General features: G+C 34.7%; 1 protein-coding gene across 1 annotated transcript; it reads right to left on the bottom strand.

The window, feature by feature from the left end:
* Nucleotides 1-8,212: 8,212 nt before the first annotated feature.
* LOC145003392 (flavonoid 3',5'-hydroxylase 1-like) lies at nt 8,213-11,124 on the bottom strand. Its single transcript, XM_078962520.1, has 3 exons — nt 10,754-11,124; nt 9,675-10,675; nt 8,213-9,021 (listed from the first exon to the last, which is right to left on the bottom strand). Exons 2-3 carry the CDS (start codon nt 10,626-10,628, stop codon nt 8,389-8,391), a joined length of 1,587 nt encoding a protein of 528 aa, XP_078818646.1. The 5' UTR covers nt 10,629-10,675; nt 10,754-11,124; the 3' UTR covers nt 8,213-8,388.
* Nucleotides 11,125-13,532: the final 2,408 nt, after the last annotated feature.

Raw genomic sequence — 13,532 nt, 5'->3', positions numbered from 1 at the left:
ATTAGATCTTGCTGTTCTCTTATTGCTGCTTCAGTTTCCTTATGACATTTTTTAGATGCGGCTACAAAGCGGGCGAGCATTGACTCAAAATTTGGTTTCTTTTTAAGAGTTGGTTCCTTTTTTTGGTAAAAGGATCTTCCTTTTTGTTCATACTTCTGTTCCTTGGCTTTCTTGTACTCATCAAAAGGTAACCCCTTCTTTTTAGGCTTTCTCTAGTCTTCATCATAATAATCACCGCTCAAGTAGAAAGCTTGAACCTTCCAGTTTCGATTTTCATCAACATCATAGTCTTTGGTTAGATGCATCATGTTATAGTTTTCACACCCAACGCATATAGCATTGATCGTTTGATCCATCTTAGTCATCCTCTTATCCATGTTATGCAACATTGTTGCTGACATGTCCTCTAAAGCTGAATTTTCTGATACCCTTGCCACACCATTTCGTGGATTATGGTACTCTCTCGAATGCTTAAAGAGTTCTTCGAAAAGCTCCTTAATTTCAACAGGATTCTTCTTATTTAATGGTCCTTGAGAATCAAGGAGTTGCCTTGTTGTGACATTTACCCCATCATAAAATATTGAAACTTCTTGTTGCACATTATGATCGTTTTAGGGACAACTTTTGAAGTAATCCCTTGTAGCACTCCAATTCTTCATATATCAATTCATCCATTTGTTGCTCAAAGTTAGCTATGGCCTTTTTGAGTTTAGCCACCTTTGATGGTGGGCAAAATTGTTCCATGAATTCCTCACGCATTTGTGCCCATGTAGTGATTGCACCGGGTGGAAGTGCCTTGAACTAATCCTTAGTTGCTCCCTTGAAACTAATTGGAAGCATTCTCAACAACAACATTTTGCATTGAACATCCGGAATGTTGAAGTAGTCAACATCGTCTTTGACTTCATTAAGATGTTTGTAAGCATCTTAGTGATCTTTTCCGGTGAATGGAATTTCTTTTAGCGTGGAAAGGATGTGTCCCTTGAGTTTAAATGTGGCAATGGTTGGTATGGTTGGTTGCACAAGCCTCAAACCAGTGTCGTCATGAATTCTTTTCTTGTATTCCTCCATCAAAATGTTGCAATGTCCGCCATGAAGTTATTAGGTTCTCTGTCTTTGTCTGATTCATAACCATTTTCCTTTTTATTGGGAGTGTTCTCAATGCCTTCATAAGTTCCTTCGTCTTTTGGGTTGTTGCTTGATTCTCCTATGTGCTTGTCCTTCTTTTTACGAAAAATTTATTTTAGATCCTTAAAAGGTGATTTCTTTGGTGTGGTGGATTCTCTTACTTCCTTGTCCTTATTTTTATGAAAAGCTGATTCTAGATCTTCAAGTGGTGATGTCAAAGGTGTGTTCGATCCACAATTCATATACTTCTGCAACAAAATAAGGACAAGTTTATTCATATGGTGATCAGGCGGATAAACTAACAAGTTTACTAGTGTTCGGTTCGAGTTAAATTAGACTTATATTAGATTGATCCAATTGGTTTATTGATTCAGATCATTATATGATTGGTCATCATATACTAGCTCCCACGATTATTTACCCACTTTTGTGTTTAACCCTAGGGTTTGGTCAAAACACTAGTCCTACAAATTTTCCAATTTACAAAGATCATAAGATTCAAGTTAATCAATAGTGATGGTCATGCAAACTTAATTTAACCCAACAATAAATAGATAAAGCAGTTCTCCTAAGCACAAAAGGTTCTGTAATAAGCTAAAGTAACAAATAACCAATAAAACTAAATCGTAACCATAAATCAAGCCATAATAAGTCAAGAAAACCTACACTAAACGAAAGTCATAGGGTTTTAGCTCACTATTTCAGGAATCACACAAAGAAAAAGAAATTCATTGTGATAAACATGATTAAACTAAAGTAGAAAGTTGTAAATAAGAGTTGTATTGCCTTAATGCTCTCAATTCCCAAGCTATGATCGACTTCTTCACTTCCAAGCTTCAAAACAGATACTTGGCGTTCAAAAATCGATAGCAACTTCTAGCAAAAGTTACAATTTCAGAGGAGAATGGCTTGTATTTGTACTTTTTTCAAAAATAGATCACCATGATGTGGTAAGTCCACTACGTTGTGGCCTTCTTGGTTATCATGTATTCAACAAGTCTTCTAAATCAGTCGGGAAAGTTCAAAACACCACGTTGTGGGAATGTCACCACGACGTCGAGAGTGTATTTTTTCATCATTTTGAAGTCTTGATTCAAACTCCTAATTTCCACCCTCTAGCTTCCAGCTTCCAACTTCCTCTTTACTCCAAGCATGTCTTTTACCCCTACAACATAATACCTAACAGATTAAGTACCTTTTGTTCTATCAAGGGTATAAAAGTAACTAAAAATATTAAGATATGATGTAAATTAATATTTATAGATATGCACATATCAAAATACCCCATTCTTATTCTTTGCTTACCCCCAAGCAAGTTGATTTTTATTTTGTCACCAATATTGCATAAAACAATCAACTTCAAAACCAACCTTTATCTCAAGACCGTAATGTATGTATTAGTCTCTTTGGTTTCTAAAAGCTTCCCACTCCTAAATACCCACAATCCTTATGAACCTTCATGTAGTGTTGATGGAACCGAGTATGAATATGAAATCGAAATTAAGAAATGATTTAGAACGCTGAATCTAAATATAATCTGGTTGGCTCAATATATTGCTTTCAAAGAATAAAAGAGGTTACAAGATGATTACAATCAGAGTGCAAAAGTTAACCTATAAGAACTACATCCATCCCAAATATATAGGGATAAAGAAAGCAAACAAAAAAATAAGGGACTCGACATTATAGCTTCGAAACTAAAATGCCCTTATAATAATTTTACAAACATATATTCGACACTCGGAACACCTAGATACATTCGATATCTCACAATAACATTTGACCCCAACATTCTCCCTCTTTGTGAGAAAAGTCGAATCTAAGCCGTCGCCATCAAAGAAGCTTGGTGAATAACCCTTCGAATCTCTACATACCAATTGACTACTTTTCAAATTTCATCCTTTTCATTATAATTGTTTTTAGCATAGTTGTTCATTCGAACCATCAGGTCTATATAATGTGAAGTTGTGTACCTCTCAACATCACACACTTGGAATAAAATTTTAGTGTTGTTTCCCTTCTTATTTTTCCCAAAAAAACACTATTCCAAGTGGTTTTATATAGATTTCAACATCTTCAAAAATTTTCAAAGTTGCTTGACTCTTTCACATTGATTGCAGAACAGTGATCCGTTTTCCCAATGCTTAAGCTAACTCAACGTCTGTCAAATCCAACGAACCATAATAACCATCAATGAAAACCTTCAAGTGTGTGAAACCAATTAAGAAGTCTTCTTTATTTGTCACTTGAAGCTTCGAGATATCAACACTCTTTAAAATCTTCGCAACGTATAGTAGATCATGAAGGTTCATTATAGGGAAGTCTGCAACCGAGAAATCAAATGCTACGTTGTTAGCTCGCACTGCATGATATATCTAATTCTCCAACATACCCTCGAACAAAAAATCCTTAGATATGTTGAGAACACGGATTATCTTGACCAGTGACCATACATCCTCTTCCCTTTTTCCCAGCACCGCATTGAAACAAAACTTCATGCGTTTGAATTAAATTTTGTCTTTGTATTTCTCAGCAACCTCAAACTGCTCATCCACGAACATCATGTGATTGATGGGAAAGTCCAACTGATTTAAATCTGTGTTCTCAGTATTATAGCTCTTCTTGGGGACTTTTCTGAAATCATGCGTCTCCCATATCATAACCAAAGCCTTGATGTATTCATAAGTATAATACTTTGTATGATCACCTTTGTTGAGACCAGGAGGATCATCAGACCTTTGTCAAAGAATGCTCTAGATTTGGCTTTGTTTCTCCATTTCTTTTCCGATAGCATCTTTCTTCTCTTCTTTTGAAGGCTCTATAAAAATACCCTTTCCTCTTTCCTGCTTTTATTTAGTGGAAGGAAGTGGTTTTGAGGAACTTGACCCTCCCTCAACAGACCCAATCACAACTCCTTTGGCTATTGGTTTCGTTGTTGTTGTTGTTGTTGATGTTGTAATCGTGGATATTTTTGGTAATAAGGTATGAAGTTGAGTAGTTATCACCTTTCCAATGATCTTTGCATCGTCATCGCCTTTAGAAGACCCACTGCCTCCTATACTAACCTTTGAACTTCCCCCAATGTCAACACTAATACCTTCTCCCCATTGAAACCCTGTTTGAACAGATGGGGCATTCGTTGGCATCAACTTCAATAAACTTGCTAATGGAGCCAATTCAACTTTGAGTGTGGACTCCAAAGCATCAAACCTTTTGGATAAAGAATCAGGTGTAGGCAATGAATATGCTGAACCAATCTTTGAGACTAAATCCTTAAGGTTGAACAGTGCAGCTTCAACCTTAGAATAATTTTGCGAATCAATATCTGCATTTTTATCAATCTTTGAAATTTAAGATTGATAATACTTGAAAACATTTTTAACCGCCGTTGCAATGATATCTACTTTGGTGTGAAGAGTATAAAAATCATGAGAGATAACAACAACTTCCTTCTCCATGTCTACCCTTAACTCGTCCAATTTGAGATTTACATCTTCTCGAACTTTCTTAACATCTTGAACGTATAAAAGATGATTTTCTTTTGCCGTAGCTTTCAATTCTTTTAGTTCCAAATTACAAGGAGATGATTGAGCCTTAACTTATGTCTCATTGTATTTGTCAATATATTCCAACTCATCCCTTAAACGATGCCCTTGAGCCTTGAGTACAACATTAACTTCTATCCCCGAGATCGAATGTCGACCTCCTGCATCCGCTTGAAGTTGTAATAATGATTTCAACTTCCTGTTAAGAATTTTGAACTATTTACCAGACACTAGTATACGATCTGGTATGTATTCTTCATCTGGATCAAAATCAAGATTAGCAAATGTACCCGTGAACTCACCATCATCAGTGGTGGCATCATCATTAATAGTTTTAGGGCCTTCAATTGATTGGGATGGAAAAAGAGAAGTAATAGGTTGTTGAAGGATTTGATCAAAGGTTGGAGAATGAGTAGTAGGTGGTAAAGTAGTGGAAACTGTAGAGACAAATGGTGGCAAAGAGAGATTGTTTGATATGGTATATGTATCGAAAGTAGAAGAAATAATAATCGAAGGATTATCTTGAGCTTCGGTAGTCAGCACTCCTTCACCCATACTGACATATGTGTCCATATTAGATATGTTCATAGGGATGTCTGAAGTGTGAACCTCCTTAGTAACTGAATCGACATTTGAGACTCCGAGTAGTATAACAGTAGTCTTCTCAGGAGTAGATACTTTCAATTGTTCACCTTGATTAATGCTTGTGTCGACATGAAATGTTTTCACAAAGCCATCAAGATCTCCAGTCGCATCGACATTCGACTTGATTGGAGAATCCCTATTTGGTGATGAAACAAGCGTATCATGAATAGGTGACTCTAGTACAACTTCATCTTCATCTTTAACTATCACTCACTTTTTCTTCTATGTAATCTTTTTAGCCATGTTTTCAGCCCTTCTCTTTTTATACGCCAGTGAGATAGGAGTTAGAATCTCTTGAATCACAACACCCTTGCGATTAATTTGAGGCTTACGAGTAACATGCGAAACAGATTTGGGAGAAAACCTGCTAGACCTCTTAGGAGAATGCATGGCTTGTGATCCATCTTCTTTAAACGTTTCAGAACTCCAGATTTCATAGGCATGACCTTCGCCGCAAGAGAAAAAGAATCAACAACTATAGTCTTTGGTATTTTCTTCGATGGAGTATCAGACTTAACAACCTTCGATGAAGTAACTTTAGCAACCTTCTCCACTTGCTCTGGTTTCGAAGGAATCCCCTTATCTTGTTTCTTTAAATCCTTCTTCTTCTTAGATGGACCAGTGTTCTTAGGTAATAAAACACTAGTTTCAATCAAAGGATTGATATTTTTCAGATAAGCAACTAATACCGAATTAGAACGATCCACCTTGCGAAGCATGCTATCCGAAATACGTGCAATAGTGGAAAAAACGTCCACATCATCTTCAACTGCCTTCCGAAATTGATAGAAAGAGAATTCTACTGTTTGTTCATCTTCAGGAACTGGAATACCTTCCTTTTCATAAGCAAATTGAAGTATCAAACTCCAATAACGATCACATGAGATTCCACTCACCAGATTTGTGTTACTTATACTTTTCACAAACTCCTCCCATAATCGAGTAGTGTAATCAACAGGATTATCATAATATATGCTTGCAACCAAGCCATAAATCTCCAGTTTGGCCTTATCTAACCTAACACTTCGACCAGTTAAGCATCGAAGTTAAATGCCAAAAAGAAAATTCCACAAACATGGTAGACCATATTTCTTAAACTCATTGATTTTGGTAAGAACTGGTTGGTAACCCATCTCGTTGAACATGTGAAGAACTTGGTCATTTGAAACTTCATAGAAATTATCAACAATTAGGAGATTCAGGATTTGTGCGAAAAGCTTCTTGGTAAGTTTGAACTTCTTATCATTTGTGAGTTGAAAAGTAATAAGTTTCACCACCTTTCTATAAACTTGTGGATCTAGCAAGGGATAACCACGACATAGGAATAGAGAAAGAAGAAAACATGACAGTAGATAAGACTGAAGCCTTCATAGCAACAATAAGCATTTGCAACACGTCTGGATGTTGATCAACATCTAGATTAACTCTGAAATTAGTGCTTTGGATCTTCATGAGAGGTTGCAAGGTAATATCATCCATTGTCTGAGATGGTTCAACATTGGTGTTCTTGGCCACCATTGTTAGGGTTTAAAGACTTTTTGAAGAAAACAGAACGGTTGAATGTCAGAGGAATTTAGGTATTTTTAGAATGCGTAAAGTTGGAATGAAACCCCAAAACCCCTTTTATACGTAAACCTTTTTTTTTTTTAATTTTTTTTTAATTTGAAGCTGTTTGAGCATTAAATGCAATCTACATGGCTCCTTGAAACCCGGACCAGTAGCTGTAAAAATAGTCATGTCTGAAAATGTGATGAACACTTTTTCCTTGAAAACCGCACAGAAACCAAAACATCACATCCAACAAACGTTTCACTTGCCCCAATGGAATAAGAACCATCAGTAACCTTCGGCATGAAGGTTGGGCTCTTTCACTTTTGGGTTTAAAAGTGAAGTCATATACCACACTTTCGAAATCATCAGTCTGAGTTGGTGTTACTCAGAACCTCAAGGATTTCATGAGTGCAATGTGTACCAAAGAATATGATAAGAAACAAGTATAATAAAATTTGGATATGTGATGTCAATGGAAAAATCGACACAAAAGCAGTAAGATCCCTGACAAAGATCACTTCATTCTACATCAAGAGAGATGTCGAACAACTTTTGTGGTTTCCCGTGAATTACAATCGAATACTCATGGATGGTTATTCAATGACATCTTTTAAAAGGCTTCGTGGGTCGTCTCGGATTTTGTTACAAACCACAACTTAACATAAGTGTGGGAAATTTTAAACAAAATTACCTGTTTGACAAGTATAGTCAGTGACAAGTATATATATATATATATATATATATATATATATATATATATATATATATATATATATATATATATGTAAATAAAAGAAGGTGTGTTGTGGTATTTATAAAAGGTTTGGAGTGATTTTTTATTTAGGTAAAAGTTATTTTAAAAAAGAAAAGAAAAAGAAAAAGATGTAAAAAAAAGTAATCTAACCATTGGTAACTTAATCTTGGTCAAAAGGGAAGTAAATTTCGATTGGTCGTTACATTTCGTGGCGGGCAACACTATCGATCATGACAACGACGAACCACAAAGGTCTGAGCAGGTAGTGTACACGAGCCACAGTTGTTGCCGCCTAGACCACGGGACCCTTGGTGGTCTGTTATATTGACGGCCTTAATGACATAATACAAACCTAGAGGTGATAAGGGTAAAACGTAGCGACAAAAGGGCACAAATGTTTCGTTAGTTTTCACTAATTTAGAAACTTAGTAACGATTAGCGACAACCGTTCAATGTCGCTGATCAGTGGCTAGTTCATTACGGGATTTTCTTCAAAAGCATTTATTTTTGATAATTCTCTACTTCATCATCGATAGGGATTAGTGAAAATGTAGTGAATGAGAGATGTGGCTCGCAGAGTCATTTTCGATTAAGAAACAACAACTTTACTCTATTATTATAATATAATGTTAATACAAGTTAACTGAATTGAACTTCAATAAGTCACATGTAAAGGCTTAAATGGACTTTAGATAAATCTGATGTAAAGACTTAACTGAATGTAGATAAGATCACATGTAAAAGCTTAACTGAACTTAAACAATGTCACATGTAAAGGCTTAAGTCGATTAATCTTGGAGATGGGACAGCGACGAGTGGCTTTTTTTTCTTCAAGGCAATGCCAAATTTCTCAAAAAGATCATGGTCTTCGCCCTTAGGCAAACTCCAATCAAATGAGTGCAATAACGAAGCCAAAATATGCAACATCATTTTCTCAGCCAAGGGAATTCCTGGGCACCTTCTTCTACCCGATCCAAATGGGAAATACTTAGAATTTGTCCCACTATAATCCCATTTCCCTGATCCCTCATAGTTCAAGAACCTCTCAGGGTTGAATTCAGATGGATTCTCCCAATGTTGAGGATCTCTTTGTATCGCCCATACATTCAAAAACACGGTAGAATCCCTAGGAATTAGGTATCCCCCGACCATGCAAGACTTACTTGGAGTTCGTGGAAGCAGGACAGGCAATGGAGTATGTAAACGGAATGTTTCCTTGAAAGTGGCATTAAGATACTTCAATTTCGGGAGATGGGATTCCTCGACCATGTTCTTTAACCCTACTATTTCAGCCAATTCATCTTGCACTTTTTTCATTACCTTTTGATTTTTCAAAATCTCTGCCATTGCCCATTCCACCATAGCTGAAGTTGCATCTGTTCCTCCTAGAAAAATATCCTGATACAAGAAAATTTAATCAACTTAAGAATGTCTAGCTTCCTGATCTTCAATTATATAACTATTATAACAAATATAATCTTTTTTTACAATTACAATATTAGAAAAACAGTTTTTACCCATAATATGATTAAAATATATACAGAGCCGGTCCAAACATATACGGGCCCAGGGCGAAAAGAAAAAAAGGACCTCTCAAATACAAATATAATAAAGATTCAAAAAAATATCATTACTCTTCAATATAGACGTTTTCAATTAGAAATAAAATGCAAACTAAATTATTTATATTTTGAGCTAAATTGAGTTTCAATCAACTTTAGGTCTTAAAAATCATTTAGGTAATATATATATATATATATATATATATATATATATATATATATATATATATATATATATATATATATATATATATATATATATATATATATATATATATATATATATATATATATATATATAACTACATAGCCCATAAAATTTGGGCCCCTGAAGTCGTGGGCCCTGGGCGGTCGCCCGGGTTGCCCACCGTCTGGACCGGCCCTGAATATATAGTAACAAACAGTTTCTAGTATATATAAATACATAAATGAATTTGTAAAGCTATCATTTAACTTGTTAGAGAGTGAAGTTTATGGAATAACACTAACCACAACGAGGGCTTTCAGTTGAGTCATGGTGATTGATTTTTTATCTTTAAGCTCTAACAAGATCTGTAGAAAATCTTTTCTTCCTTCATGCTTCAGTGCATCTTCGCCATGTGTGGATTTGAGGTTGATTCTCTCTTCGATAGTAGTCTCAAATATCCAGTCGAACTGCTTCATTTTCCTCTTCATCTTTTGCTCAACGCCTTGAAGATCAAACCTCGCGAGTTTTGGGAAGAAATCAGAGATGTTTAGCCCTTCTGCAATATCAACAATCTCAGATACCACTTTTCGTATCTCCTCTCCAAGATTACTATGTTTTGTCCCTTCCACCATACTGTTCCCCCATACGATGCTTGTTAAGACATTCACTACTGTTGAGAATGACATCTCGTTAATATCCACTGGCATACCGATCATATCATGAACACTTTTTATGGTCTTTCTGACCTCACGTCGACGATAGGCATGCGAAGCTTCAAGATTCACGTTGCTTAAGATTTCATGCACCAAAATTTTACGTAGGTTACGCCGGTTAGCGTTGTTATCTGCAAATGCTATATCATTGGCACCATAACTTGTTGCTAGTCCAGCAATATGAGGAGCTCGGTTAGCAAAACTCTCATCCTGCTCACTGGTTATGACTTTTGCTAGGTCTGCGGAGTTGACCACGATGTGGAGCTTGCTTCCAAGGTAGAGTTTGAAAATGGGACCATATCTGTGAGCCATTTTGGTGAGTTCATGGTGCAAACTGGGGCCAAGAAATGGAAGGTAGCCAACTAGTGGGAGGCCATATGGACCAGGTGGCAGTGGCGGTATGCCCTTTTGAGAGCTTGAAATGACCCTTTTGAACCACAGAATTACTAGCGGCAAAACTATAACGGCAAGGCATGTAAGAGCAAGCTCGTGTTTCTTGCTGATCACTTCCTCCCACCATGAGCCATGGCTGTTTGATGCCATTCTTGTCAATCTATCGATCAACTCAGACTGGACAATAAACTAAAGAACTGCGATTTATAGGAGATACGTAATAAGATAAAATGATAAATTTGTTGTAATTAGATTACCAATGAGAAGAAGTGTACCTAAAAAGAGCACGCATTCGTTAAATGGACCACAGAAATGACTAAGGCGGTGTTGATCATGTATATATCCCCTCTATCAAAGTATCATTAGCTTATGTATTAATATTAGATTATTTATTATAATAAATAAAATTAATGCGTATTACTAAAAAATACAGAGAAACACAAAACTAGATACTTTTTAACCTTTTTTTTTCCTAAATCATATGCAAAAACATTAAGGAATTATCAAATAAAACCACCAATTTCGTAGAGGTTTAGAATATATATATAGGACCGACCCAACTACCAAATGCACAAACTATGTGGTTTTGAGTGATTCTGATTTTACAGTGGACGGCTTTCCCATTTCGCGCAGTGGCTTTTGGCTGTCAAATCTCCTCTTGCTACGATATGTCAAATGGCCCCAGCCTTATGTTGAACATATATAAGGCTAAATGGAGCGTTTTCATGCAATTTATGTGTCCTGGTTTTGTTGTCAAATAGACACGTAGGCTGATGTTATTCCATGCCATTTCATGTTTTTTGTGACGGAGTATTGAGTAGTGCCAGCCATTGAGACTGTTTGAGGAGTAAAAGAAAGTATCCATTGAAAAGGTTTAAGGAGGAGAAAGAAAGTCGAGTATATTTGCCAATTGGAGATGTTTTTAACGTATTCAACTAACAAAGGACCGAGTTTGCCGTCGGTTTGGTTTGGGCTTTAGCTAAAACCGAATCATAACTAGTGGTTAATGCAATTTGATAGTTAGTGGTATTGGTTAATATTGATTTTGATTAACGGTCTTATTGGTTAATGGTTAATATCATGATCTAAAAAAAATATAAAAACAAAAAATACTTTGCTATAAAAACATAAAAAAAATGTAAAGTTATTAAAAAATGAACCATTTAATATGGATAACCTTATTAATATAATAGAAGATTAGGTATACATGTAATTCCAAATAATTACTTTTTAAATTTTCAATTCAAATAAAATTGCGTACCATATAAAATAATCATATGTATTTGGTTAATAAAAAATAAAAACCCCTCCACTTTTTTAGTAATAGTTCAATTATTTCGCACTACAAATAAAATGATATATAATTGCATACATTTTAAATGACATATGTATGATGTACTACTATATCATATTTTTTAGTAGCATTTTTTGTATGCCATTAAAAAATAAATATATTTAATTGCATTTAACATTTTATGCCATTAGTATTCATTGTTATTAATGATTCAAGATGCTACTAAAAGTTTTGTTTTATAAAAAATATCACATAGATAACTTTCCAACAAGAAAATTTTGTTTTAATATTAACATTTTAACTTTTTATATAGTTTTGACACCATCACTAGAAGGGATGACAAATCATAAATAATTATCAAAATTTTTAATTATTTCCCAAATTTTATTATAATAAATTATATTTATATAATAGTTATTAAAATTTTAATGATATTAATTATCACTTTATCATCACTACTTTTCTAATTTTTGAAGAACATAGAGTCGACATCATACATTTTAGGGTTATTTTGTACTGAGAGGCAAACACAAATTGATCAACTATGTCGAATCGACATCGCCAAAATCAAGATTCAAGCTTTAAAGTTTCGGCAAATTGATCAACTCCTTCAAATAGACATTGAGAGATCCGTCCACTCTTTCGAATCATATTGACATCGGAAAACTCAAATTGATGCACAACTCGAGTTCTCCACTCTTTCAAAGCTTATGTTCAGTCTTCCTCTCTACGAAATCAAATTCAACCATTAGAAAATCTATATTTAAGCTACAAGCATTGAAAGTTTGTTTCAAGCTTTGAGTTTCAATTCATTATTCCTCATTAATAAATCAACATATCAAAATCAATTGGTTTGTTTTCAGTTCCTTTGTTTCGAAAGTTAAAAAATCAGGCACCGGTTTGTTTCAGTAGCTACAAATGAATCTATTTTCGAGCCTTCCAACAGTTGTAATCCTTCGCTCCTTAATTGTGCGATCAATTAATTTTTATTTTAGTTCGTTTTTTAGTTAATATGCCTATCATTATTGGAATTCATCGCGTGGACCAAACGTATGAGAACGTCCACATCGTATGACCTTAATATGATTTTTTTAAATGAAGAATAAGAGGTGAACCAAACGTTTGCAATATGTTAGAAAAAAACTGTTTGTTTATTAATATCAGTTTGTTGTTAAAATAAACTAAAATTTAAGCAAATTGATTTTTTTAAAATTTAAAAAAGTTTTTCAGTTTTGAAATTTAAATAGTTCTATTTTTACAATACCAAAAGGTTCCATCAAACTCAAATTCATTTTAATTTCAATTCATTTAATAGATTCCACATTGGAGTCATACAGACCCTTTGTCTTTGGTCAATATTTTCTATAATATAATCATCTTTCATGTAAGACCCTGAAAACATGGATTAAATTTTTTATTTGAATTAATAAAAAACCATCAAGTATGCATATCAATCTCAAATAAATTATCTCAAATACGAGTAATCATCAAAGTAAAAAAAATCCAAATCACAAAGAAATGTGGAACATAGGTGGTGCGTTGCGATCATGTCGGTCCTTTCCTTTTGAATCGAAAATATTTGAAATCATAAACATAACTGTAAGCACAAAGCTAATTAGTGAGCTTCCACAAAATACCACATACAATAAACATATACATATAACAACACGTGGATGTGTCAGGTTTGAATCAACCCCATATGACAGCATGTAGCTATGTCGGGTCCGTATCAACCCATATGACAACATGTCGATGTGTCG

The sequence above is a fragment of the Lactuca saligna genome, chromosome 6 (genome assembly GCF_052625555.1).
Source record: "Lactuca saligna cultivar CGN05327 chromosome 6, ASM5262555v1, whole genome shotgun sequence".
In the NCBI taxonomy this organism is placed as follows: domain Eukaryota; kingdom Viridiplantae; phylum Streptophyta; class Magnoliopsida; order Asterales; family Asteraceae; genus Lactuca; species Lactuca saligna.
The sequence above is the reverse complement of the archived record's forward strand: the minus strand, read 5'-3'. Positions and strand labels throughout refer to the sequence as shown.

What these genes read in the sequence shown, in the direction of transcription:
- LOC145003392 (XM_078962520.1), bottom strand. Translation starts at nt 10,628, where the DNA reads ATGGCATCAAACAGCCATGGCTCATGGTGGGAGGAAGTGATCAGCAAG. An exon ending in AACTGAAAGCCCTCGTTGTG is followed by an intron (nt 9,022 to 9,674) that starts GTTAGTGTTATT and finishes TTCTTGTATCAG; the next exon opens with GATATTTTTCTAGGAGGAAC.